This window comes from Aulonocara sp. 'chitande type north' Nkhata Bay, linkage group LG14 (genome assembly GCF_057382095.1).
Source record: "Aulonocara sp. 'chitande type north' Nkhata Bay isolate Kocher_YH1m ecotype deep benthic linkage group LG14, A_spYH_male_GT1.1, whole genome shotgun sequence".
NCBI lineage: Eukaryota > Metazoa > Chordata > Actinopteri > Cichliformes > Cichlidae > Aulonocara > Aulonocara sp. 'chitande type north' Nkhata Bay.
Genome location: NC_141357.1, coordinates 28691037 through 28718353, shown reverse-complemented (window position 1 = coordinate 28718353; position 27317 = coordinate 28691037). Strand labels below are relative to the sequence as shown.

Genomic DNA, 27317 nt, shown 5'->3' with positions numbered 1-27317 from the left:
TTAGCCTGTAGTCCTCATAAATATATGGCAAAGGCCGATCTGTTCACCAAGTCTTCTCGTCAGACAATATCCATTCATTTCATTAAAGCCTCTTAATCCTTCCAACATGTTCCCCAAAAAGTACAGAGAAAAAAAAAACTGGACATCTATCACATGAGAGAGGTGTGTCATGTGTGTCTGAGTACCTCAGACGTTGGAGACATAATCTAACATGCAATGAATTAATTTGTATTGGTGCAAGACTTTCATCAGACAAATGGTTTGTGACAGAGAGAGACACAACCTCACCTAGGAATTGGCTGCGCAATCAAGCAGTCGGTAATTAAGAGAAGCACAATAATCAGTGCAGCAAAAAATCGTAAAGGTACATCAGGATTTTTTTTTTCATTAAAAGATTTCGGAAAGTCTCAACTGGCTAAAATTAATTCTGAAAAGAAATCCTACACTATGCTGACATTTTTCATCTTAAAGTACAAAATATTGCATACAGCTTGCTACACCTGTCATGAAAGAGAGCATGTTTCTAAGAACACATGCAATAATTTTTTACATTATTTTTAAATCATTTGATTTTTGATATTGGGGAACCATTTGGTATAAGCTTGATTATTCAGAATGGGCATATCTAAATCGTTGCGATTGACATTTTACACCCCCTTATACCGCAGTACTTTAGGAGGATGATATTTTTAAATGGTAGCCATGTTTCCCCAATCTATTTCATGAGACATTAATTCTGATGTTGCCTTATGTAACCGGAACAATAGAGCAGAATTGCATAACGCAGTGCACAGGGGAGCGATAATGTAATTTTCAATCGGTGAGCAAACTGTTCACCAAACTGCAGGTGACTATGAGGCCTAAACGCATTACATTTCTCTTAACTACTGTGTATTACAAAAAGCACAAATCAACCAGCCGGTGTTCTGAGCCCAGCTCCAACAGAGGCGTTCCCGAGCGCCCAATAATAAGTGATCATAAGGTGAGAATAAAGTCTGAATTGGAAAGTCGAACTGGATATGCTGGGAGGTTGAGGTAATTACACTATACGAGCAGACAGATAAAAGTGGTATTAATAAACCTGATGACAGTAATGGCCTGTAGTGCAGATTGACTTTGGGCCCTATGGTAAGAAAATGAGAACCTGCTGTCATAGGTAAAGTGAGGCTGTAATAAGAAGCTGGCTTGTAATTCTTTCAATGGAAATTGCTTTTTGAGTAACCTCTCTTCTGCCTGCTAGGTAGCATCAAGAAGTTTTGTAGTGGTTAAATGTGTTTAAAATCCTCGGTGGCTCAGAGTTGGAGTTTAAAAATGACTGCTGATGGAGATGCCGGTTTACTGTGCTTGATTGCGTTAGTCAGTTAAAGCCCTTTACTGATTTCTCTCCAATATTATGGATGCAAGTTCCTGGCGTGCTGGCCTCTGACGTCTTGAATGAATCGCCAACTGCCAATTTGTGCCGTAAGCTGTGGGACATGGAATGACATGTGTGTGGATGTAATTGTGTATGGGGAAAAAAACAAATCAGACACAGTATTTATTTGTTTGTGTGTTGTTGTTTTTGTGTTTTGTGCTAGATACTTGTAACTCTGCTGTAGGCTGTGAATCACAAGGATGCGGAATAGAAAAACAAATGCTCTCTGCTTTGTATATCCTTTTTTCAGATGTAATTGGAGTGTGCAAGAGTGTGGACGACATATCCCGCCTGACAACCAAGTCCAACCGTGAAGTGTCTAAGAGAACACTCAGTCTGATGGATATGTCTGGGAAGGTGGTGACTGTCACACTGTGGGGAGAGGAAGTGAGTATGGACTTGACAAAAAGTACAAAATGTGTAATGGAACGTGTGTCTAGACTTTTCAAATAAGTGGTGAAAGTCATTAACAGGTTTTCAGTGCATCAACATGTTAAAGCTTTCTTCTCAGAACAATTTTCTTTCCAAAAATTAATTATTACCTGAACTAAATTTAAGCAGATGGTTTTATTCTACGTAGGAGGGATAAAAGTAGTTGGTGTAAATGATAGATACTGGTCTAAAGCTAGAGCCCAGTGACTTGTAAAGCAAATGCCTACGCTAAATCATCCTTGTGTGCAGCTTTTAATCCTTAGTTTTTGGTTAGAATTATGTCAGAAAGGCGTTGAATGAAAAAGGTTCTTCAGTGCACTCGGTGGTCACAGGTGAACAGCTCTGAGCACTGATTTAACAGTGTGCGTGTTGCGTGATAGAAGGCGATAGATTTGAAGTTATTGACTACATTTCCTGTCACTGTGTGATAAAGTAAGCGTGCTCTTGCAGTTGATTTTTACCTGTGGCTCAGAGGGACTGCGCTGAGTTCACCACCAATTCTTTTCCTCCAGACAAGAAGCAGTGTTCCCTGTATTTGTTCGACATTTACACTTTCTCCAGAGGGATTCAGAGAACTGCACAAGATGTATAGTTTATAAAGAACAATAGATTTGCCAAAAATCAAGTGTTGGAAATATTTCCCCCAATATATGAAAGCTTTACTGTTGCGCTGCTCTTCTTTCTTTGGTTTTATGAGCTGAACAGCAAGTGTGTTTATAGTTTTATCTTGTTAGAAGGCAAAATATGTTTGACATTTGATTTTTATTTATTTACTTTTTTTTTTTACCCTGCTGCTGCCACTACTGGGGGAAATCAGACCTCTTGTAATCCTTAGTTTCTAGTTTTAAGGCAAAAACAATTTAAAGTTATGGCAAAACTAATTGAATCCAAAATGAAACCACATAACCAAAACGATAAAAATATAAAGTGGGGGTGCTGTGTAAAATGTAGATTAAAAACATACATAAAATTATATGCAAGTCTCATAATCAAATGTTCAAACTGATAGATTAGGTGGGGGGGGGGGGGAGTCATTTTGAATTTGATAGCATCAGTATAACTCAACATCTTGACACAGGGCCATGTTTACCACTGTGTAGTGTCCTTTCTTTTTTTTAACAACACCACAGTCTCAGAACTGAGACCAGCTGTTGGACCTTTGGGAGAGAATCATTGTCCCGTGTTTGTCTAATATAGGACTCTAGCTGCTTGACAGTCCTGGGTCTTCTTTGTTGTACTTTTCGTTTTATGATGCTTCAAATGTTTTCAGTTGGTGAAATATGTGTATTGCAGGCAGGCCAGCTCAACACCAACCTTTTTCTGCTATGAAGCCATGCTGTTGTAATATCTGCAGTGTGTTTTAGCCTAGTCTTGCTAAAATATGCAAAAAAAACCCCCAAAAAACAACAACATATATAGCACATATGTTGCTCTAAATCCTGTATGTACCTTTCAGCATTGATGGCGTCCTCCCAGACGTGCAAGCTGCCAATTCCACAGGCACCCGTACACCCCTATACATTCAGAGGTGCAGGTTTTTGATCTAAGAGCTGATAACAAGCTGGATGGTTCTTCTCCCCTTTAGTCCAGTGACACAGCATGCATGTTTTACAAAAAGAATTTCCAGTTTATATTCTTCTGACCACAGAACAGCTTCCCTGTTTGTCTCGGTCCATTTTAAATGAGCTTTGGCCCAGAGAAGACAGCAGTGTTTCTGAATGTTCACAAATGGCTTCTTCTTCGCGAGAGAGCTTTTAACCTGAATTTGTAAATGGCATGGCAAACTGTTCACAGACAATGATTTGAGGAAGTGTTCCTGAGCCTATGGAGTAATTTCCATGACAGTCTCATGCCTGTTTTTAATGTGGTGCCGCCGGCCTGAAGATCATGAGCATCCAATATTGATTTTCTGCCTTGTCCTTTGTGGACAGGGATTTTCTAAATCTTTTGATGAACCTCTGCCCATATTTATTTAAAACCATAAAAGATCTCTTTGTCCAAAAACACGTATATCTGATGTTGTCAGTTTGCAAAAATGAAGGAGAAAGCAAATTAAATATTGTATTTCTTTCTTTTCATAGGCAGAAAAGTTTGACGGATCTAGCCAACCTGTCGTTGCCATTAAGGGGGCAAAGCTTTCAGACTTTGGAGGCCGGTCACTTTCTGCATCCTTCAGCAGTACTCTTATGATCAACCCAGACATCCCTGAGGCATATAAGCTCAGAGGCTGGTAAGTAGGCTCGAGTTTCATAGATAATGCAGTGTAGAAATTGCTCATGTGTTCTTGCAATCATACAAAGTGGCTTTACAGCAAGTGTAAAATCTGGTATATATTTATTGCCATAAGGCTTTACTTATTTTTTTCACAAACTTAAAGACTGCTTCATAGATGCAGATATTGGTTACAAATAAAGAACTCTAAGGATTTAAAAGGCAGCTTGCATTTCCCAAGTTGTAAGAGTACATACACTGATTCTCATTATCAAGATTAGCTTTCCCCCATTAGCCACAATTTGGGGGTTGCTTCAGTGAAGCATTAGATAAAAATGAAAATCACATTTAATCTATGAAAATGTGTCTTTTGCTCTTCTAATCGCCTTTCAGAAGAAACGAAATCCCGACTCATTTCTGTGTGATTATGTTGATTGTAGCATTTTTTTTTTCTCTTGCTGTGTGCGTGTGTTTGCGTGGCTATGGTGTGTGTATATGTATGTTGTTTGTGTGTGTTTTCACTTGAACACATACAGTTATGTGGAAATTAGCCATAAAGTGTGTCTTCATGGCTCTTTCTGTACATGTGGTCATGTGTGTTGACGCTTAGCTGAATTTATTAAGAGGTGGATGCTGAGTTATAGAACAGTATGCTGACAATATGTCTGTGAAGGTTCTCAGTCATCCAGGTCATCGTAGTCAAAGGAGCTTGCAAAGAAAAGCGTCTGGACTTCTTTAAGTTGCTTGAAGACGTTTCACCTCTCATCCGAGAAGCTTCTTCAGTTCTAAGGTCAAATGGTGGAGAGTCCCAGATTTAAACCTAGTGGGAGTGTCCCCCCACAGAGGGACAAAAGGACCCCCTGATGATCCTCTAATCGCCTGAGCCAAGGTGTGAAACTGGGTGTAGGTATAAGGTGGGGCCAGGTTTCACAATGAACACACCCGAAACCCTGGCTGATTGGGACCCACACCCGTTTTCACACCTTGGCTCAGGCGATTAGAGGATCATCAGGGGGTCCTTTTGTCCCTCTGTGGGGGGACACTCCCACTAGGTTTAAATCTGGGACTCTCCACCATTTGACCTTAGAACTGAAGAAGCTTCTCGGATGAGAGGTGAAACGTCTTCAAGCAACTTAAAGAAGTCCAGACGCTTTTCTTTCCAAGCTCCTTTGAGTATGCTGACAAGTTTACAACATTTTTTTTTTTAAATATTATTATTATTATTATTTTTTTGCATTATGTGCCAGGTTTTCAATTATCCCCTAGTGTTCAACATGACCTGAAATAGCCGTCCACTTTGTGTGAGACGTGAGGTGGGTAGTATTTTTATAGGCTGCGCGTTAGTTTGTGTTTCGATTGGCACATGATTGATACATGAGGCAGTCCTCACATGGACTAAAGAGGGTGGTACTTAACCTTACTCTTGCACTGTGGCGCACTAATGGATCTGTCCTCTGTATTGATCCTGCTTAAGCAGGCTGTGTCTGACCCCTCCTCACTGACATGAAGGCAAATGTCTATGTTTGTGAGTGGAGGGCCAATCGATTGTATCCAAAGGGTTTTGTTTATTTACCTTCCAATACCAGTGTCTGCTCTACGCTAAGAAATAAGACACTAAACAGTTGAAATTTATTTTGTGACAAGTCGGCGTAATCTTTTCTTCTGCCTTATAAAATGTGACTGGGTATTTATACTCGGGACCTGATCTGCATAATCGGAGCAGTGAAATGTGACTCTCCTTTGCAGGTGAGAAGGCAGCAGACGATAAATTATGCTCAAAGTGGCTTTTTAATCTAATGTATAGGGTGATGGTAATTTCTTTATGATAGTTTTTGAACAGCCGCTGGCTTCCCTGAATATTTTAGATCTCATTTCTCAGAATGCCAACTACACTGAACTTCTCTGAAGTTGAGCATCATCAGGACCACTCTGGGGTCCTACGCTTTCTTTTACTTGTACACCATGAAGTCCTTAATCGCATTTCCAGACCCTTGCAGCAGACTTTATACACTTACTACATTCTCTCTTCCCTTCTCACGAATGGAAAATGCCAATCCTGACTCATTTGTCAAATGAAAAGCATTGACAAGCATTGGTAGACAGTACCATTACATAGCTTATCTGAAAATGTAGCCTTAACTGTCTAAAGCTGTGAAGATGAAAATAATTGCTTGTTATAGTTATATGATATATTTGTAAAGGCTATATCCAAAATTATATCTAGGTAACACGAGAAGAAATTTCTCTCTCTTGTACCACTGATTGCTGTGAAACGTGTAACATGGATTTTGTGCTGTTGATAATCTTGGGCCATGGTTACAGACTGTGTTTCTCTCTTTCTGTAAGCTGAGACATGAAATTCACAAACAGAGATAAGGGAAGGAAAAACAATTAAACTCTAAATTAATCTTTTGATAATTGTTTTTTCTAATCTCGCACAGAAGAGAATCCAAAGTGTTCTCTCCATCAGCCAAAAAAAAAAAAAATCTTTTAAATGTGCCAAGGCTGCTGAAACATCATTGTTTTACTCCTGCAGAGGCATCTTAATTTGATTGTGTTTTGGCGCAGACCTTTGGGACCTTCTCAAATGAATAGTCTATCCTTGGTGAGCTGTTGTCTCAAACTCATGCAGCATATTAGCAGTGCTGCTCAGTGCTTGCCAGTGGTCTTATATAGAAAGCTGAGTAGCATTCCTTTGGCACACTAATTAATCTGGGAGAGGCAAAAATACAGTTTAGGGCATATGTATTTGAATATTGACAGTTTTTATTTTCCATGTTTACCAAAATACATTCAAGCTAGTTACATAAAGGATCTGAGCTTGAAGTACAGATGACTTTAAGCTTGAATTTAAGGGCATTCACATCCCAATTAGATGACAAGTTAAGCAATTAAAGTTCTTTAATGAGAAACCTTAGGGTTTTCAGGTGACCAAAAGTAATTGGACAACTGTTACAAAGGCCATTTATAGGCAAGTTTGGTGTGTTCCTTCATTAAACATGTAAAAGGACTAGATTTTATTCCATGTGTTCCAAGCTGTGTTACAGTGAGCCCAAAAAAGTCAAACTCGGGAGAGATCTGGCAAGACAGCTACCAAATTGACAGTCAAGTAGACTTTGCCAGGCTTACCAGCAAATGTTTATTTTGGCCCCTCAATGTCTACAGTGAGGACAACAGTGGTGAACACAGAACACTTAATTTATCTTCATAACAGTAGGCTACTTATAAATAGAAGACCTCATACAAATAAAAACATTTCACAAGATCGAAACCAGTCATCAATTTGGTAACAGTAAGGTCAGGTAAGACTGCTTTAAATAAACTAGAATTGTCTTAAACCAGAATGAAATAATCAGCAGCTTGTTTTTATTTAAATATTGATTTCCCATAATAAATTCAACAGGGTAGATGTACTTAAGGAACATAGACTTTTTCAGATAAATAAAGGCAAATATTGCAAACTACACAAAAGGCAGCCGCTAAAGCGTTTAAGTTTCAAAATAGAACAAACGAAACAAACTACTAAATTGTCAATTCCACTTAGAAACAAAATATTAATTCTAAAAATAAATCTTAGTTTGTTTTACAGAAGAAGAGACAAAATTGACTAACTTTTGTCAATATCAAATAAACTGAGAACTAAAAGGAAATTCTCAATCTCTCCTTGTTGTATAGCTTAGCTTTTCAAACAGTTTTAACAGTTACTTTAGTCTGACAAAAGCCGAATGACGAATTAGCGCTTCCAGTCAGAGACTGAGGCTACGTCCACACGTACACGGGTATTTTTGAAAACTGAGATTTTCCGTTTTCGTTTTAAAAAATAATCCCGTCCACACGTAAAGGCAGAAATGAAGGAAAACGCTGCTATGAACATGCCAAAGCAGCAGGTGGCGCTAGATTCCTAACCGTGCAGAAATGTTGGCCAATCAGAAGTCTAGAAGCCTCGGTGGGAAAAAGTAAACAAAGCTGGGACATAGAAGCAGAACCGAGTTGTATATGTGGAGGGACAGTAACTGTGTATATGTAAGCATTTAAACACTGCAGAGAGTAGAATTAACAGTATTGTAGAAATTCATTTCACCGAAACAATAACGTGGCGCACAGTGTGACGCATGCACCAGTTTATTGTATTTCCAGACTTGCTTTCGGCACAATTTACAGTGCACGCTACTCTGTTTTTTGTCAGACTTGAAATAGCCGAAATACCTTCACACTACGGAACTTCTATGGCTCTTCCGTTCGACAATCTCTCCGGCATTGGAACCATCATCTGTTTTCTCTTCGGTCACGCTCGGTTGATTTTTCTAGTCGGCACACTCATTTCCTCCATTACCCGCTGGCTGCTTCCCAAACAAACACACGTGCGCTTGGCACTTGTGCTGTATGTAACAAGTCACGCGACGTGACGCTGCGGCTGTGATTGGTTCGGCTCTACGCTACTTAATTTGGATTGGCTGACCTTTTTTTTTTTTTTTTTTTTAAAGAGGACAAGAGCGGCGAGGTCTATCGCGATAGCTTAATTTCTCTATCGAGTAAAAGTTATATCGCGATACATATCGTTATCGTTCTATCGCCCAGCTCTACCCTCTAGTGGCCACTTGAAGCTGAATCCCCATAGTCCCATGTTAAAATGCCCAAGTTTAAGGCATTAAAATGCACATTTACAGTCTACCACAGACAACTTTTTTTTTTTCTTTCAATAAAATGCTACTATTATATTAGCTTACTTAAAACTAACAAGAACATGCTGTTTACGTATCTCTGTGAACAGTTTATATGACAAGATTTTGGGGAATAGTTTGTTAGTAACAGGCGAAAAGTTAAGTGCTTCAATAAGTTATATAAATCTAAATAAAATAAAAATGCATTATGACAAAAAAGTGTTCACTGTAAGCTTATTTAGTCTAAAGCGGCACTTTTGCGATGACGAGGTTTCCAGCTGTCTATAATTCCCAAGAATCCCAGCATCTCCAAAGTATTGGTCAGAATTTAATCTTACTTAAGTAATTGGTCTTCACCCAGATTGGGCCATTTTATGGGAAATAACCTTAGAATTGTGATGAATTGTGAGTCGGATAAGCTCCTTTAAAGCAGAGTCCAAACCAGTGGGTGATGGCACTGTGGCTACATCCATCCTTTATATACTGGTCTATAATCTCAGACCAGTCAAGCAGCATTGGGCAGAAAGCCCAATACACAGCAAAAACACATGAAGACCACTACAGTGAAAACCCTGGCGAAGCATCACAAAGCAAACCCATCCTTTGATGTTGACATGTTATTGACTACAGGCAACAGAGTGCAAATGACTACAGAGTCATTTGCATTGCCTGCAAATGACTCTTGACAAAGTACTGAAATTGAGTAGTTTATTTATGATTATATTAATTTCTTATGGTAACAGAGGGTTTCATATATTTTGGTTAACCCTTTGAATTAAAGCTGAATTGCAGCTGTTTCTTCTAAACTCTATTGGTGATTAAAAAGACCAAAAAAATATCCCTGTTAAAACATTTCATGACCTTGCTGGAGAATTCATTTATTTTGGTAACAATCCAGCACTAATATTCTTGGCCTTCTGTTAGTCTTAGATGTTTGTACCTTGTTCTGAGACATCAGAGTGAAGGCCTACGCCCTTTGCAGGAATCTCCAGAATCAGACTTCACATTAGCATTTTTTTGTATCTAAATGTGAAGTTTTGGTTGTCCATTAGGTGGCAACAGCACATTTAGATCGCCTTCCTGTCTTTTCCTAAAATGTCAGGTGGTCTAGTCCCTGTTCTGACATTTTTGTCAGGTTTATACTCATTTTTTTTTTTTAAGCTGTCAACCTCAGACATTCGTCATCAGCTCATTTAGTCACAGTCCAAACTGACATTTTCTGTCTTGCATATTGTGACTACAGCATTTGGATTTGTGCATAGCGCATATGTAATTAGGCCAGCTAAGATGCAAACAAATTTGAGCACAGTTGTGTGGAGAACATGATCTATCATTGAATTGACTGTTATGTTACCATAATCTTTAACTGTGCTGTATTGATTTGATTTAGAAAAAAAAAAAGTAAAATATGTTGCTTGGACGTACAACGTACAGCTTATTGCACCAGCAGCATCTGTTCTTATATAACTATCATTAGGTTACAGCTTTAAGTGTTTAAGGTATGTGCTAACTAAAAATAAAGACAAGATGATAGTTTATTAAATTTTAATGAAATTTGCAGATTGTGATCTGTGAGTTTAATAAACTCAGCCGTCTGCTCCTTGCTATCTAAAATATAACAGGACACTGGAGTATATTCTCGAGCATCTCACACTTCTGATAATCAGTTGTCTGCTTGACGTTTATTCAGCTGTGTAAAAAGCCAAACCGATTTACTCAGGAACAAATAAAATACTGAAAAAAGCCAAACAATAACATTTTTAAGTTATCTAAGTGACTTATATATCATGTTTAACCTGAGTAGCGAAAGACCGTGGTGGGTTTTAAAACGATTTGCCGGGAGTCCGGTGTTCTCACCGGCTCTAGTGAGCCTTGAACCCCGGCTAGCTATCGAGCTGTTGGATAACAGACGTCTTCGAAAACGTTGGAGCGCTTTTGAAAATATGTGGTGTCTTGATAAACTGAGCAGATATTTGAGGTTTACACAGCTACATTCTCTCCTGAAAATAAGTTAAATGTTTATTTTGTGACCCAGAAAGAATAATAAGAGTAATATTAAAACTAACTAGTTGCCGCCATTGTTGGAAACTGAGCTGGGCCGCGCTATGAATTCTGGGATAGGTTGGGCCACGAAGTATACACCCGGACCCATCCTTCAAATCTGGGGAAATGAAGGGCGCATTTGTCGGAGTCTTCGAATTTGGACAGTCTTTGTCGTGTCGCTGTAAAGTAATCGGCCTACAAATGTGGGCACAGGAGGATGCGGTTCCCGAATTTGGACACAGCTACGATACCGGACACTGCTTCTTCTTCTTTGGGGTTTAACGGCAGCTGGCATCCTTGTACATGCAGTGCTGCCATCTTCTGTTTCAGTCCGTTATTACACTCTTAAATTCTACTATTTATTCCTGTGTCTTTTGGGATCTTACAAAGCTTCAAACGACGCGTCGACTATTAAATTAGTCGTCAACAATTTTGATAGTCGACGTAATCGTGGCAGCCCTAGGCTGGAGCTTAGTCTTCCACCATTACTTCATGTCCCTTTATCTGACATGTCCCCATTCCTGTACAGTGACACTTGACATGTCTGTGTTATGCACATTCATGCGTCTGCCAACCTCCAGCCAGATATCATGGTGTTCTTGTCTTACTGAAACCACTCTGCTCCAGACCTGGATCTTTCCACTCTCACTTGTCTGTTGCACATTTTCTGCCAGACTGAATTTGCCCTCTTTTTGTCTTCTTTATCACAACCACTACTTTTTGTGAGCCATTTCTGTTTCCTGCAGCAGATTTTCTTTTTTAAAATGAACTCAGTCACTATTTTCTTCTGGGTATTTGTCTATCAGGTTACCAGAGAAGCCATGTGAAGTCTTGCTATTCTGCAGTTTTTTCTTTTCTTAAATATTGTGCATTTGCCTTCTCTGGCGATAATTTCTTTAGAGACATTAATCCATGCCAAGGAATGCCATCTGTTTTGTCATTTGATTGGTCAGGGGAAGCTCCTGATTGGATGCAGACAGAATTGGGTACACTGGTGAGGAAATTGGTGCCACTTTAAGGAACTGTTTACATTTGTTAGGAGGAGCTGGAAATCGACAACCTGTGTTTCGCTTGGGCCGCAGTGTAAAATGTTAATGGGGATATTTTCTATTAGCCATGCTTGTCAGGAGCACAGCAAGTTCTCCCTGTATTTACAACCCGGCCTTGCCATACGCTGCTCTGCCTTGTGGCCAACAGATTACGAAGCTGTATTGATCTTGGTGACCGTTTTAAACTGCTATTCCCCCCCCCCCCCCCCCCCCCCCCACACACACACACACACACACACACACACACTAGTGCATTTTACCCTCATCCGTCTTCTCAGTCTACCTTGCCTTACCCCCCCCCCCCCCCCTTTTTTTTTTTTTTTTTTTCCTCCCATTGTCTTCCCTGAATTACCGGGAACACTAGATGAAAATGGGTTTCTGATATCACCGTAACAGCCCTGACCCTGGCCAGCTCATCAGTCCCTCTGCTGTTGATTCATTTCACAAGCCTCTCAGCCTGCCTTCCCCTCAGATGAGCCGTCCCTGCTTTGACAAACACAAACGGATTCTCTGCACAACAATTTTTTTTTTTTTTTTTTTTAAACTCAACTGTTAAATAGACAGCCTGCAGTCTGTTGATAGTCATGTGAACAGCAGTGCACAGCAGTGTTGTGACGAGTCGAAATATGTTACATATAATTTTATCAACTTACCATGGTGCATTTACTTAAGGGAAGACCACAGATTGTACACATCAACATGTTTTCCCATAACTGCATATGTATAAAGCTTTTCATGCCTCCAGAGGGAGCTACACAAAAATCTTATAAAGCACTACAAATTATGTCACTTTTCAGGCTGAAGACTGTTGTAAAGACCCCTATGATTCCTTATTTGGTGTGTAGACCAAAGGTTATCTTTTTTTTTTTTTTCCCCTTCCCCCACAGCTGAAAGTGCTCTTATGAAAAAGCCTGGTTGGGAATGCCTGAGAGTCCCTTAGAGAGTCTGCACTAGCAGTATTAACTTTTTGACTGTTATTCAGCACCTTTACAAGTGTGATGTGATGGTTGGTTGGTATTGAATGTGTCCTGCCAGTCCTCCACTGTGAAAGCTGAAAATATTTTGGCTATTGGAAATCAGAAAAAACGGCAAATGCCCAGTGATGAAAAGATGCTCAACCCCTTGTGACGGCACTGACGTTTTTAGAATCTGTAAAAAATGCGCCGCTCCCATTTCAAACTGTAAAAATGCTTTCCAGCTTAGGGGTAAACGCCTTTGATGTATTAGTGGAGTGATCAAACTGTCCATTAGAGAGAATTGCATAGAATAAAATATGAGCTCTGATATTATCAATTATAGTTTTTCTTTTACTTTTACTGTCATATAATTCAGGAATCTAGTGAATGTAATAAAAAGATATACTTAACACAGCTTTTATCATAAAATCAGTGACAGAAAATTAAATGACAGCTATTTACATAATCAAATAAGCCATTTTTATTTAAACTGGAAATATTTGTTTGTCAAATGTGAAAATGCTTTGTTTGTCTTGGTCCTTTGTGAGTGAATTTAAAATGCGTTGGCTTTGAACTATTAGTCTGACAAAATGAGCAATACACATTTTAATCACTTTTGCAAATTTGTAGTCCAAACAATTAACTAAAGAATAATCGAGAGCTTAATCAGTAATAAAACCATTTATTCGGGTCAAATCAGCAGCAACTGGTATTTGCTGTATTCTACACAGGTATGACAAGGAGGGGCACGCTATGGATGGACAGTCTCTGACAGAGGTGAAAGGTGGCAGCGGGGGAGGAAACACCAACTGGAAGTCTCTATCTGACGTTAAGACTGAGCATCTGGGACACGGAGACAAGGTACACACACGCACGGCTTTGTGTTGACACGCTTGAACATTAAAGATATGGTAACCCCAATATTGTTATTCAAGGTTGCCTCTTTGAAGATATTCAAGGACACACTGAAAGGCCGCTGTTGAATCCCAAACAATAAATATGAAATGCTCGCAGTCAAAATGCATTTGTTATTAAAAATCCAAGGTGCATGCTGCATTTCTGTATAGGCTTCTGTATTGTAGCTTTTACTTCTAGCTCTGCTTTGCAAACCTGAAGCAAAAAGGCTTTGGAATCGGCGTTGTATAAAAGCACTGCACCAACACGTACAGTGGGGCAAAAAAGTATTTAGTCAGCCACCGATTGTGCAAGTTCCCCCACTTAAAATCATGACAGAGGTCAGTAATTTGCACCAGAGGTACACTTCAACTGTGAGAGACAGAATGTGAAAAAAAAATCCATGAATTCACATGGTAGGATTTGTAAAGAATTTATTTGTAAATTAGGGTGGAAAATAAGTATTTGGTCACCTCAAACAAGGAAAATCTCTGGCTCTCACAGACCTGTAACGTCTTCTGTAAGAAGCTTTTCTGTCCCCCACTCGTTACCTGTATGAATGGCACCTGTTTGAACTCATCATCTGTATAAAAGACACCTGTCCACAGCCTCAAACAGTCAGACTCCAAACTCCGCCATGGCCAAGACCAAAGAGCTTTCGAAGGACACCAGGAAAAGTATTGTAGACCTGCACCAGACTGGGAAGAGTGAATCTACAATAGGCAAGCAGCTTGGTGTGAAAAAAATCAACTGTGGGAGCAATCATCAGAAAATGGAAGACATACAAGACCACTGATAATCTCCCTCGATCTGGGGCTCCACGCAAGATCTCATCCCGTGGGGTCAAAATGATCATGAGAACGGTGAGCAAAGATCCCAGAACCACACGGGGGGACCTGGTGAATGACCTGCAGAGAGCTGGGACCAAAGTAACAAAGGTCACCATCAGTAACACACTACAACGGCAGGGAATCAAATCCCGCAGTGCCAGACGTGTTCCGCTGCTGAAGCCAGTGCATGTCCAGGCCCGTCTGAAGTTTGCCAGAGAGCACATGGATGATACAGCAGAGGATTGGGAGAATGTCATGTGGTCAGATGAAACCAAAGTAGAACTTTTTGATATAAACTCAACTCGTCGTGTTTGGAGGAAGAAGAATACTGAGTTGCATCCCAAGAACACCATACCTACTGTGAAGCATGGGGGTGGAAACATCATGCTATGGGGCTGTTTTTCTGCCAAGGGGACAGGACGACTGATCCGTGTTAAGGACAGAATGAATGGGGCCATGTATTGTGAGATTTTGAGCCAAAACCTCCTTCCATCAGTGAGAACTTTGAAGATGAAACGAGGCTGGGTCTTCCAACATGACAATGATCCAAAACACACCGCCCGGGCAACAAAGGAGTGGCTCCGTAAGAAGCATTTGAAGGTCCTGGAGTGGCCTAGCCAGTCTCCAGACCTCAACCCCATAGAAAATCTGTGGCGGGAGTTGAAAGTCCGTGTTGCTCGGCGACAGCCCCAAAACATCACTGCTCTCGAGAAGATCTGCATGGAGGAATGGGCCAAAATACCAGCTACTGTGTGTGCAAACCTGGTAAAGACCTATAGTAAACGTTTGACCTCTGTTATTGCCAACAAAGGTTATGTTACAAAGTATTGAGTTGTATTTTTGTTATTGACCAAATACTTATTTTCCACCCTGATTTACGAATAAATTCTTTACAAATCCTACCATGTGGATTCATGGATTTTTTTTTTTTTTTTCACATTCTGTCTCTCACAGTTGAAGTGTACCTCTGGTGCAAATTACTGACCTCTGTCATCATTTTAAGTGGGGGAACTTGCACAATCGGTGGCTGACTAAATACTTTTTTGCCCCACTGTATGTGCGCTTAAAACCGAATCCTACAAAAGTTCCTAATCCTAATGCAATATAATACATTGCCTTGTGGGTGTCTCCTCCATAGCCCTGTTGTATGTTCTTGGTGAAAGTCACATTTAATTCTAGTGCTGATTAGATTCTACATTGGCTTTATTCTTTGCCCATTTGTAATGTAATTCCTTGCCCTCAAATAGGTAAAGTAATATATGTTCAATTTCCTCGTTTTTTTCATCAGTGCTGTTGAGGGAAATGGAGCTCAGTGAGGTGTATAAATTCTCCAAAATGGATAATGTGACCTGTGCTGAGATCTTAATTTGTGTAGTTTAACATAATTTAACACATTAGTAATCATCACAGTATGATGAAAACGCCCCATAAAACTGGGACAATTAATAGATGCAAGCAGTTATGAGGGGATCAATGAGAACAAGTTTGAGACTGTAAGGATTGATATTCTGGCTACGTGGAAGCTTAGGAAAGCAAGGAAATGCTTCAGACAAAGTACAGGAGTGAGACTGTTAAATAAAATATACTTTGTTTAAGGAGTAATTGTGTTTTAAATAGTGAGCATAAGTCAATTAGTGACCCCCGTCAAACATCTACTGTGCTGAGATGAATGATTTCAAATTACAAATAACGCTATTGGTTAGCAGTGGTTTACACATTTGCCTCACAAGCAGAAGAGCTCCGGTTCGATCCCAGTAGGAGACGAGATCCCTTTTGTGTCCTGTCTGGAAGGGCATTGAGGATCTGCCAAAACATGAGGAGCTACTTACTGTGGTGACCCCTTGTGATTAAGGGTGCAGCTGAAAGTATCTGTTCCTTCTTCTTCGTCCATCAACGCAACTTGTTGATGGATTTAATCTTTCTAACATTTTTAACACAAATATTCAGCCAATTTCAGGTGAATTTCTTTTGGGCACATGATGAGGCTCTGTTTTGACAAATGAGGTTTGTCCGGTCTTTAACCCTCTGAGGCATCCTATACATAAGGGCATGGGGTCAGGCTTTCAAGGCCGCACCCAGAGAACTTTGTTGCAATTAATTGTTGCCGTCACAAAGTCTTTGTGTGCCACAACCTCAAGTTTCCACATTGCCCCTCTGCCCTTTCTGACAGCAAGTGGTCACCCTCCACTTGTTGGCTTGACATCCCATTTGTAAAAGCCAGTGACAGGGCCAAAAAAACAAGTTCTTCTGCCCTGTTCCTACTGGTCTGTCACACGTTAATTAAAGAGGTATTTACTTGATTAATTGGAGCTCTTGGAAAACTAGTAGAGGTTTGTGTCAGGGTTATATTTTTGCTCAATCAAAATAGTCAAGGGTTTAAAAAAAGAAAGCTTAGACATTTGCTGTGTGTTGAAACAAGATTTGTTTCCCCCGTATTTTCTCCCTGTCATTTACCTCATTCCTAAGGGCAAGTGACATTAAGTAACAATTGTCCTTGAGCTGGAAGTTAATTGAGGTGATTGTATGTCATGTAATAGCCATGGTCAGTATGAACAGAAGAGCAGTTTAAAAATCATATTTTTATTGCACTTTGCTCTTGTTTGTATTTAAGTTAACCAAGTTATTACAGACATTTTCATGGTTTTCTGACATCTGACTTGAACATTATCAGACATGGAAGGTCAGTTGCTTTGCCAAGGCACAGTTATTCATCCTTCATCAAACCATAGAAAAGCCAGACTTATGTTATGACAGGCTATTCTGAGGTTAGTATGAGGTGGGAGACTCTCCAAAAACAGTCAGCTTTTGGACTGCAACAAAGACGGAGAATAAAAGGACAACTAGAAACTAGAACTGTCAGGAGATTTGTTTCCATCGACTATGGCAAATGTCACTTGGTTGATGTTTTCCATGACAACAAAGAAAACTTCCTGGAAGCTGTTTACATGCAGCGTGTTTCTCAAGTTTGAATCCGTGGAAAAGCAGCAGCTCCCTCAATAGTTGGCATTTGTGTTGCCATTAGCATTCTGGTTGGCAGTGTTGGTTATGCATCTGCTCCTTAAATGATAATAAGTTTATTTCTGACTATTCGCATATATCACTGCATAGTCCCAAAAATGCCATCTTAATATTAATTTTATCCTGTTTCTATTTTGGTTTGCATTAGTCAACATCCACAACACAAAGGTCATGAGAGTGAGACGTGATGAGTATGTCACAGTTACAATGTTTATACTTTTTTTTTTGGGTCTTTTGTTTAGGCTGACTACTACACCTGCGTAGCTACGATTGTGTTTCTGCGCAAGGAAAACTGTCTTTATCAGGCCTGCCCGAGCCAAGACTGCAACAAAAAAGTGGTTGACCAGCAGAATGGCATGTTTCGGTGTGAGAAGTGTGACAAGGAATTCCCCAACTTCAAGTACCGCCTCATCCTCTCTGTAAGTGATTCAGCGTGGGTCCCCCGAAAAGCTTCTGGCAGTCTTTTCTTTCTTTCTTTTTCTTTTTAAGCGATGGCATCCACTTGCAGAAACATATATGCCCATGCACACATTGAAAGATCGTTTTCGTTGAATCCTGAGTCAATGATTCTTCTAATACGTCTAATAAATAATCTAATAATACATCTAATAAACTACCAGGCATCAGATTGGTGAAGATTTTGTAAATTACATGTCATGTACAAGGAGGAGAACAGTGCAATGCAAAAGACTGCTGCAACTGTCACGAAGGTCTATCTGTAGCTCGACTGCAAAAAAATGTATTAAATCAGGTCTAATATGAAGTCCACTAACTAAAACTAGCACGTCACAAGTCTGCCACAACTGTGCACAGTCATTTGAAAGCGAGCTTCAAAGAACAATCAAATTGCTTCCAGCGAAAATGTTGTAGCTTTTTAAAGCCCATCCCTACCTTTATATTGCCTATTATATCCTGGGGCTCAATCCAATCCACCCCTTTTATGGCTCTCTCTGTGTTTAAACATATTCCCAATCTGCTCTTTGTGATTAAATTTAGAGATGTATAAATCCCATTCTGCAGTTTCTGTGACGCAGTGTAATGAAGACACATGTTGTATTCCCATTTTGCGTGGTTAGTTACGTTGGGTTAATTGCAGCAGCTTTCCCGTCGGCATTACCATTTTACACAAAACACAGACATGAATGCAAACAAACTGCATTTTTAAGTATAAAAGACAAACTCGGTGAGCAACAAGCAGTGAGAGGCATGCATCTGAAATAGGCTGGTTTTGTTTCGTACCACTCACCAGTTGACTTATAATTATTATTATTATTATTATTATTATTATTATTATTATGCTCAAGCTTTAGCTTAACCTGTGTGCGCGCGCGCTTTTGTGTTTGTGTCACACTTGCCGGGAGTACATAGGCTATCCACTAACTGTTACATTTTGTGAAAGGGTGTTTGTTTGATATAAGCCAGGCTACTCTGGTCAATAGTTGTTTATGCATTTAACTTTTTTTCCCCCCCTTTATTATCCGTCAGGCCAACATTGCAGATTATGGGGACAACCAGTGGGTGACTTGCTTCCAGGAGAGTGCAGAGGCTATCCTGGGCCAGAATGCAGCTTACCTGGGGCAGCTCAAGGACTCGGTGAGGCTTTCTCTGCTGAATGTAATACTTTCCTCAGGGAACGACCAGGGCAGAGCTAAACTTTAAGCTTCATGCTCCCCAAACATGCACACACATACGTTTCTGTAGACAAATGCAAATATGTCTGAAACCTGTGGTGCTTTGTTTCTTCTATTTATAATTACTTAGAAAAATCAAAGCTTTTTGTTTGTTTGTTTTGTCAGACACTTACTTTCCTTTGCACTCAAGACTGTTTGATGAAACTGGCTTTTGATTAAAGGATTATATCTGAACTTTTAATTAAAATTCAGAATGAAGCTGCCTTCGATGAGGTCTTCCAGCATGCCAACTTCAACACTTTTGTCTTCCGCAACAGAGTGAAGCTGGAAACGTATAATGTAAGTAAAAATTTTGTGGTAGTGTGAAAAAATGCCCAGGGTTTTGTCGCTGCAGCACAGTGTCAGACAGACCACATGCATTTAGAGAGAAAAAAAGAAATCTTGAGAAAAATGAGGCCGTGTCTCTGCGTCCCTGAACTACTGAAACTTCACAGCGGGAACATAAGAGGTTCTGGTTGTTTTTGTTGTTCTTCTTTTTAACATGGGAGAGTTTTCCCATTTTGACTGGCAGAACTGCGTCTTAAAAAAAAAAAAAAAAGAGAAGCCGTCAGTGTTTGTCCTGGGATGCTGCTCATTTTCAGTGGCTTTGTGAAGGATGCACACACAGATTAGCTGCGGTCAGTATTTCCTGTAGGCCACACAGATAGAGGTTTGTTTTGAGGGAAGCACATAAAAGAATTGATTGGGCTGGGACTCTGAGCAGGAAGTCTGGAGCCAAGCCAGAGACTGCATCCGCCTTCAACACACAAAAAAGGGCCACTGTGTCTGTCACATTCAGCTCAGCATCCTAACTGCCAATGGCACTGCTACAAGCATGTATTGGCTTCTGTCTCCAAACCCCATATTCCTTCAACAGAGACACCTGCAAACCCCTCTTTGAGTTTATTTTCTATTTCTCAGCGCTACAATCCAGCCATTGTGTCATGCTCTCACACATTGTTGTGTACTTTGATTTATAGGCTTGATGTGGGACAAAGCAGGTTCTTAACAGTTGATAACAGTCCGCTGTAACACAGTGTGACTTGCATATTGACCGGACCCCTCTAAAGAGCATCATCAGAATATTTTAGGGAATTACACTCTTCGTTTTAACTGAATGAAGTTCCCCCGTAAGGAGTGTAATAAAATTACCTTCTGTAATGCCAGTAAGACAGTGAAACACACCATCAGCACATTTAAAGGTCAGTCTAGCTATATCACATGTTAGAATAGAATCCATCACATTTTTAGCCAAATACACAGATGCGATGCAGTGCAATTATTCAAATTAAACTTAAGAAGGTAATCAAGCACTGGCAATTTAGATAATTATTGGATTGTTTCAGCAATTAAAGACTTATTAAGTATCGTTGCCATCATATCCTTTGTATTTTATAATGCTGGTTAAAGAAAATGAAAAGTTTCATCTCATACTGTAGGAAATCCTTTCCCATTTTATTGCTATTTTTTTATTACATCTTTCTCCTTTTATTTTAATTTTTTTTTAACTGGTACAAAAAAAATTTTTTTTTAAATGTATATGTACAACAAAGTAGAGCGCCTTCTCTGATTATCACACTATTTAATGGTTGTACAGTTAAAACAGAGTGTGAAGGAGATATGTTTGGAATTAACGATGCGAACAAACTCAAATTAGAATGAAACTCATACTAAAATAAAAAACAAAGACAGGGTTGTGGGATGTTGCTGGTGTCAAAGTCAAAACCTGAGGTTGCCATTATTAATCTCATTGAACTACATTTCTATGCATAAGGTCTTAAATAAATGATATTATTGTCCTTTTAAGCGCAGTATGGGGGCTGTGTAATACTATGATTAATTGGTGAAACTTCTTAATTATATTTATCATGCAAAAAATGTTATGCATAATTTAATTTAATGTAAATCTGTAGATTAAATACTTTGATCAATTGTTTATTTGACCTCATAAATATTTCAAGTCAGTACTTAACCTTTTACTTGCCTGGAACCAAGTAGCTCTAGAGTTTTTATTGTAGCTTTTCTCCCACATTGATCACTACTATTCCAGTTTTAAATAGAAATAGCTGGATTTGAAGGGATATCTCCCTTATTTTGCCCTCATGAGTTCTGTCTGATGGGATGTGGTCCTCTCTTATCACACACTTTGGGGCTTTAGTGCAAGGTGAGGGGTGTGAGTTTAGAGGGGAGCCAAGTGGTTTCTGGCACTGATTGGTCTCAGCACAGCAGGCTTTTTACTCCACCACTCCAAACTGGATGAGTTGCACTCATCCAGTTTCCAGTCTGGAAGGAACTACTGGTATAACACTCCCAGGATAAACAGACTGTATATAAAAGGACATATCTACCATGATGTCAACTGTTGGTAGTTGAAGTTCAGTCTGTCACCTGAGGGACATTGCATGCACATAGTAAAAACTTGCCAATCACAAAGTAGCCCTGGAGTAAAGCAAATGAATTGCCCAGTCTTGCACTATGTGAGACTACGTGACTCTTATGGGGACAAAAAGAGCATAATGTTGTAATAAATAGGACTGAAGTCTTTCTAGGAAAGCGTTTACTGGGGTTGTAGGTGAGCAGTGCACTTGTTCTCCTATAGTAATCTCTTCACAGTACATGACTTTTCTCCTAGCCAGATGAGTCGCCCCTGCTGGTTTTTGGAGAGAGTGAAGGTTTTACACACTTTGCATTGGTTTTAAGAGTGGAAAGCTGTGTCCACCTTTTTATGTGGGATACGTGGAGTGTGTTCATTAGCCTTCAATTTTTGTTACAGTTTAGGCAGAACTGGTACAACTGCTTTGTGTTTAATTGATGAACTTTACTTTTCGTGATAATTAAATAAAACACCCATATTTATATCTGAACTTCTTGCTTTTAGCATTTGTGAAATTTGGCCTTCCTGTGCTAAAATGTGCACCGTGCAGGGCTCCCCTAGGTCTTCTGCCCTGATTCTAACATCAATTTCCATTCATATGATTAAATTTGAGCAGTTTGAGGTCGCTTTATATTTGTCTGCATATTTCACTTACAAAAAAAACCAAGCATTAAGATCTAAAAGGATTAATTTTTTCTTAAAGAATTGGGTTCATATCCAAAGAAAAATGGTTTACTTTTCACCCACTTAAGCAACAGATGATCAGCGGAGACAAAAGGAGTGTAACCACTGTTTAAATGCAGAGAGTAATAGTCCTGGTAGAACGGCCTTCCCCTGTCTAGACAGCTATGGAGATGTCTAAGGCTTTAAATGTTCGACTCTGTCTTTCATTGGTAATTAATTATATTACATAATGATTTTTAGTCGTTAGCAAAATCTTGTTGAAAACATTTACCATGGGATAAATGCCAAAGTCCAAATGGCTCTATATATTTATACAGCCATTTGGAGATATATCTATCTATATCGATAGAGACAGATATATATTGATCTGTCTGTCTTTGTTGTATAGATGGATATCTATATATGATATAGAGAAATGGAGATATATGTGTATACGTACATACATCTATCTGTTGGACTTGATTTTTTTTTTTATGCCATTTCTCATATGAATGTCATTTTCTTTCTGACAGGATGAATCGAGGATTAAAGCTACAGTGATGGATGTAAAGCCTGTTGATCATAAAGAGTATAGCAAGAGGTTGATCCTGAACATAAGGAAACTGGCAGCTAACCACTAGGAACCTTTGACAAGTGTTCTAGTTTTGTTTGTCCTTGCAAATCTTTCATTTTCTGTACAAAAAAAAGGCTGTCACTGTGTTGTAGTTTTTGCTTGCCAATCAGCTAGGTCAAAATGATCTTTTGGTACTCTTTGTCCTTTTGTCATGATCATATAAAAAGGATCTTTTCTTTTTTTGTTATTATATGAAGTCAGAAGAGAGAGTGGGTCAGTAAGGCACAAAAGAAGAAATCACCACAGTGTCTGTCTTAAGTAAGCCACCTGTTTATGTGTATACTGTGGTCATGTGGAGGTGGTAGCTGCTTTTAAGCAGAAAACCAGCAAAGTAGCAAGCACTCCTTTTCACCCTCTGACGTGCACTTAGAATGGCAGGGCTGGACCTGCGCATGCCAGATAAGACCATTTGCTTTCCCACTCTTTCTTTTTTTATTTTATTTTTTCCTCCTCTGACTCTCACATACTTGCAAACATAAGCACATACACACATGTACAGTGTGGGCCTAATGGGAAATGTACTACGTTCTGTTTTGTGTTAAGTAGAGACATATTTGTGTCCACTGTGTGTTTCACAGATTCTGTAGTTTTGTTTATTTGTGATAATTATCAGTCGGAATAAAGATATTTGTAATCACGTTAAAAAAAAAAGTGTATTCCTGTTAAGTATTGTGCATAATTAATGCAAAACAATAGTGCTTGGAACACCTGATCCTGGGCTGAACCCCCCCCCATTTTTCTCGTTTTTTTTAAATTTGTTTTTTTTTTAAAAATAGTAAACATCAATAATGTGTGCGCCCCCCGCCCCCAGTGTGCATTCAGGGGATTTATGCGAGAGCTGGTGCACAATGCCCTCAATCTCCAAAGGTTTTGCTCAGATGTGCAACAGATTCCCTGCAAACTTCACTTTCATGTTCTATTAAAGCAGAACATCAGTGAGGCTGCACCTTCCCATTTTTCTTGTGATAACATCTAGTTTCTGTTGATCGTTTCTGTTGCCTGTAGTGTGTTGAAATGGATTCGACCTGTCTTTAAATGGTAAGGAAAGGTAAGTTTTACTTGGAGGGGAAACATGCTTGGAGACATGGATTAGGTTTACTATAACCAGACCCCTCCATTTCTTTCCAGGTAGCCTTTTAAAAAACAAACAAACAAACAAACAGAAAAAACCTCTCTTCCTTTTCATTTCAGTTATTAGTGCTTTTCTAGATGTTGCAGTACATTTAGAGTATTTTCAGAGCAACACAACTTGGATGTAGTGTCAGATGGTGTCAAATATAGACAGTAATGCTTTATTCTGTTTAGTCTACCAAACACAAAGACATTGGGGCTTTTAAGGCATCCAAACTGATTTTTGTTTTTTATTCATGTGCTTGTGCACTACTGTTGAGGATGAGGTTTGTAGATCTTGCAGCATCTCTGGGGACTTTGTTGTGGTGAGGTGGCATTGTCCTTGTTTACATCTGCTGCCCCATAAGCTTTTGTGAAAAAGGAGAACTTGTTATGTTATTGGCTAAAGTAAAATAACCAGGTAATTTAATTCTCACACCTGTTTTCAAGTTGAGATGATTACATAGTTCCAGGCAAAAAAACAAAACGTAAAACATCGTAATCTGTTTATAACGGGATTTCTTACTTGTTAGACTGATAACACAAAGTGGACTGAATTAGAGTCGTTACCCAAGAATAAGCTGCAGTTGCAGCTTTATTAGCAGTGGGTGAGTATGGCTGGGCAAAACGTTTGTGACCGATAATCAGTCAAAAGACCCATTTCTGGTTCGAACAGCTCCATCGGGCACAGTTTAAAAACTTTTTAAAATGGCGAGATGGCGCATCAGTATAGTTCACGGCTTTCTTCCCAGGACTCTGTACAGTACACTGAAAATGTAAGTTTGTACCAGATATAAATTTAAGCTTAGCACCCTAGTAAAGGCCATTTTGTATCAAAGATAATTGCATTTAAATAATTAACCTACCTACTGACTGTTTGGCAGAAGCAACAACTTAATTTCAATCACAAAATGTTTTTAGTTAATCTCTATCATGCAGTGTGCAAAAAGCAAATTGCTGAGAGTAATGATCCCAGCAACTGGTCTTGTTCAATGCCCTGGAGACGCCTTGAATAATAGAGCAGTAAGATAAACTTGTCTGTCATTGTGTAAATTAGTTAATATAAATTAGCTTTATTTTTGTTTACCCTTCAGCTTATTCTAATAAGTAGTCTGTTTTATTGAGAAAGCTTACAGTTGTTTTACTATAAATGAATGCAGTTTCTTTTTGATGACCCTGCTTTGACAGGGTTCATCCATCAACTGTTAAATAACAAATGGTTACTGTATTTGTCTCATTTCTCTGGTAGATGTTTGCATTGTAGTCCATTTATACAGTTTAACTGAAAGGACTGCTAGCGGTGTTGAAAACGAGTTGCTTGTCAGCAGTTTGAACTCTTCCCAGTTTAAAAAAACACATTTAAGAAGGTGAAATTAAATTATATGAAAACTCATCAAATCAACTGTTGTTACAGGACTTGATTGCCAACTAAACAATGTGTGCAATTACCCCTGTGAACATCATAATCAAACTCAAGGTGATCATTTGGTTGTAGCAATTAGAGCTCATAATGTAAAATACTGAGTGGGACAAGCTATTAACTACTGCCAAGCCTTATGGCTTTGTCTTGTAATTTCAAAATTTACATTCAACCCAAATCTAAATTTTATTTACAAACTTGGCACTAGTATTATTTTATCACAATATCTACGGAATAAACTAAAAGCTTGAGTCTGTCTTCATATCATAGTCGGGTATTTACACAAAGCACTAAGGATGGGATTTTGGCAACAGTCAGTATGGGGCTTCCAACAGGTGAATCCAGCCATCGCCTTTGGACTGGGATAAATTAGAATTGCAGTAGTGAATAATAATAAATATTTATTTATTGCCATATGCATTAGTTTAAAAATGCATCTGATTATATTATACTCGCTGCCAAAGGTATTTTGGCTTTTGGTGCAAGGATGTCACACGGTTTCTGTCTATTCCTCCAAATGTGAGTAAAATATTCTGAAATGTAAATAATTTCCCTGAAAGCATAGCACACTTCTGTGATGTAGTGATTACACGATTATGACCAGTAGGCATGAGCATATTTCAGTAGTGCAGAATAAAATGGATCAGTCTTATTAACGTTGTGCTCTGTGCCAAACACCACTGGGCATGTGTGTTGCTGAGTTATGAAGAAAGTATTCTTGTTGCCCCAACTTACACCAGGCATAGTACATATTGGCGAACCACAGGCGGTGCTGCTGATGAGCCATTGATTGCTTCTTTGTTGTGCTCATTTATTTCATCGAGGTGTTTATAGGGTTGACATTTTCTGTGTCAGTGCTGGAAAATATAATTTATAGGTTTACATGTCCCCTTAAAGAATGACACGAATTTAATTCTGATTACAACTGCCAATAAGATGGAGCACCTAAGGCACCTTGTAATGCTTGATGACTCCTGGGCTGTTGCTGGTTGCCTTTCTACCTCTGCAAATATTTTGATCTTTATTTTATGTCATAAATTTTAAAGATTAAATGCTACAGAGTCCTTTTTTTAAAAAAATTTTTTTTGCATAAGAGCAATTTTTTTAGGAACAATGTTGTTTTTGTCCTGGTTGTGGAACATTGGACTCTTTTCATCCTCTTGAGGATATTCAAGGGTGTGTGGGAGTTTGCCCAACCAGTCTATGTGTTTGGTGAAAAAGTAGAATGAATGGATGGAGTGTGGTTTCAAAGCTGTACGATGTCTAAAGAAAACCCAGTAAAGACTTCTGAAAACAGATTATTAGTGCTATTTCCCTCTCTATGCTGCAGATCTTTATCCAGGTCTGCATCTAAAGAAGCTCCATCTTCATCCAGAACCCATCTCACCATTCCCAATTGTTATTCCCCCTCCCAACATCAGGGAGCATCTGAATCAAGACACAGATTTCTCAACAGCTTCACACCTTAGGATGAACCCTTTTACCCCTTACCCATCCTCCTGAACCATCCTATATCCCTACAACTATGTAGACTTTGTGACACACACACACACACACACCAACTTTCACCTACACGATCACCCGACTTCTCCACCTATACAACTTTGCACACTGCATTGTAAACTTTGTGCATAATTAGACTACCCATCTCCATTTCAAATACACAACCCTGTTCACTATGTGAATATTCATCTTGCATTGTGTACATTGTGTATTATCAAGTGGATATACTGCTGTTTTTCAGTCTTTGGGAAACAGCATTTCATTGTTGACTATGGATGCAGGAGTAATGGCAATAGGGTTCAGTTCAATAATACTCCATGATTTGCTCATCTGGTAAATTTGTAATACATTGTTATAGATAGCTGTGTTATATGTGGATTTGTTTACATAACGGCTTGAGGAAAAAAAAATCTGAGTTGTTGCCTCAGTGTCTGC

At 39.1% G+C, this 27317-nt stretch overlaps 1 protein-coding gene across 2 annotated transcripts in view; it reads left to right on the top strand.

Annotated features, from left to right (window-relative positions):
- Nucleotides 1–23500, top strand: part of rpa1 (replication protein A1) — a 32240-nt gene extending 8740 nt beyond the window's left edge. For both annotated transcript variants that reach the window (XM_086261914.1, XM_086261913.1), the window contains exons 11-17: nucleotides 1665–1801; nucleotides 3928–4076; nucleotides 13498–13627; nucleotides 17751–17927; nucleotides 18994–19101; nucleotides 19392–19478; nucleotides 22749–23500. In XM_086261914.1, the coding sequence (XP_086118040.1) occupies nucleotides 1665–1801; nucleotides 3928–4076; nucleotides 13498–13627; nucleotides 17751–17927; nucleotides 18994–19101; nucleotides 19392–19478; nucleotides 22749–22856 (896 nt within the window). In that variant the 3' untranslated portion in view covers nucleotides 22857–23500. The remainder of the gene's footprint in view (nucleotides 1–1664; nucleotides 1802–3927; nucleotides 4077–13497; nucleotides 13628–17750; nucleotides 17928–18993; nucleotides 19102–19391; nucleotides 19479–22748) is intronic.
- Nucleotides 23501–27317: the final 3817 nt, after the last annotated feature.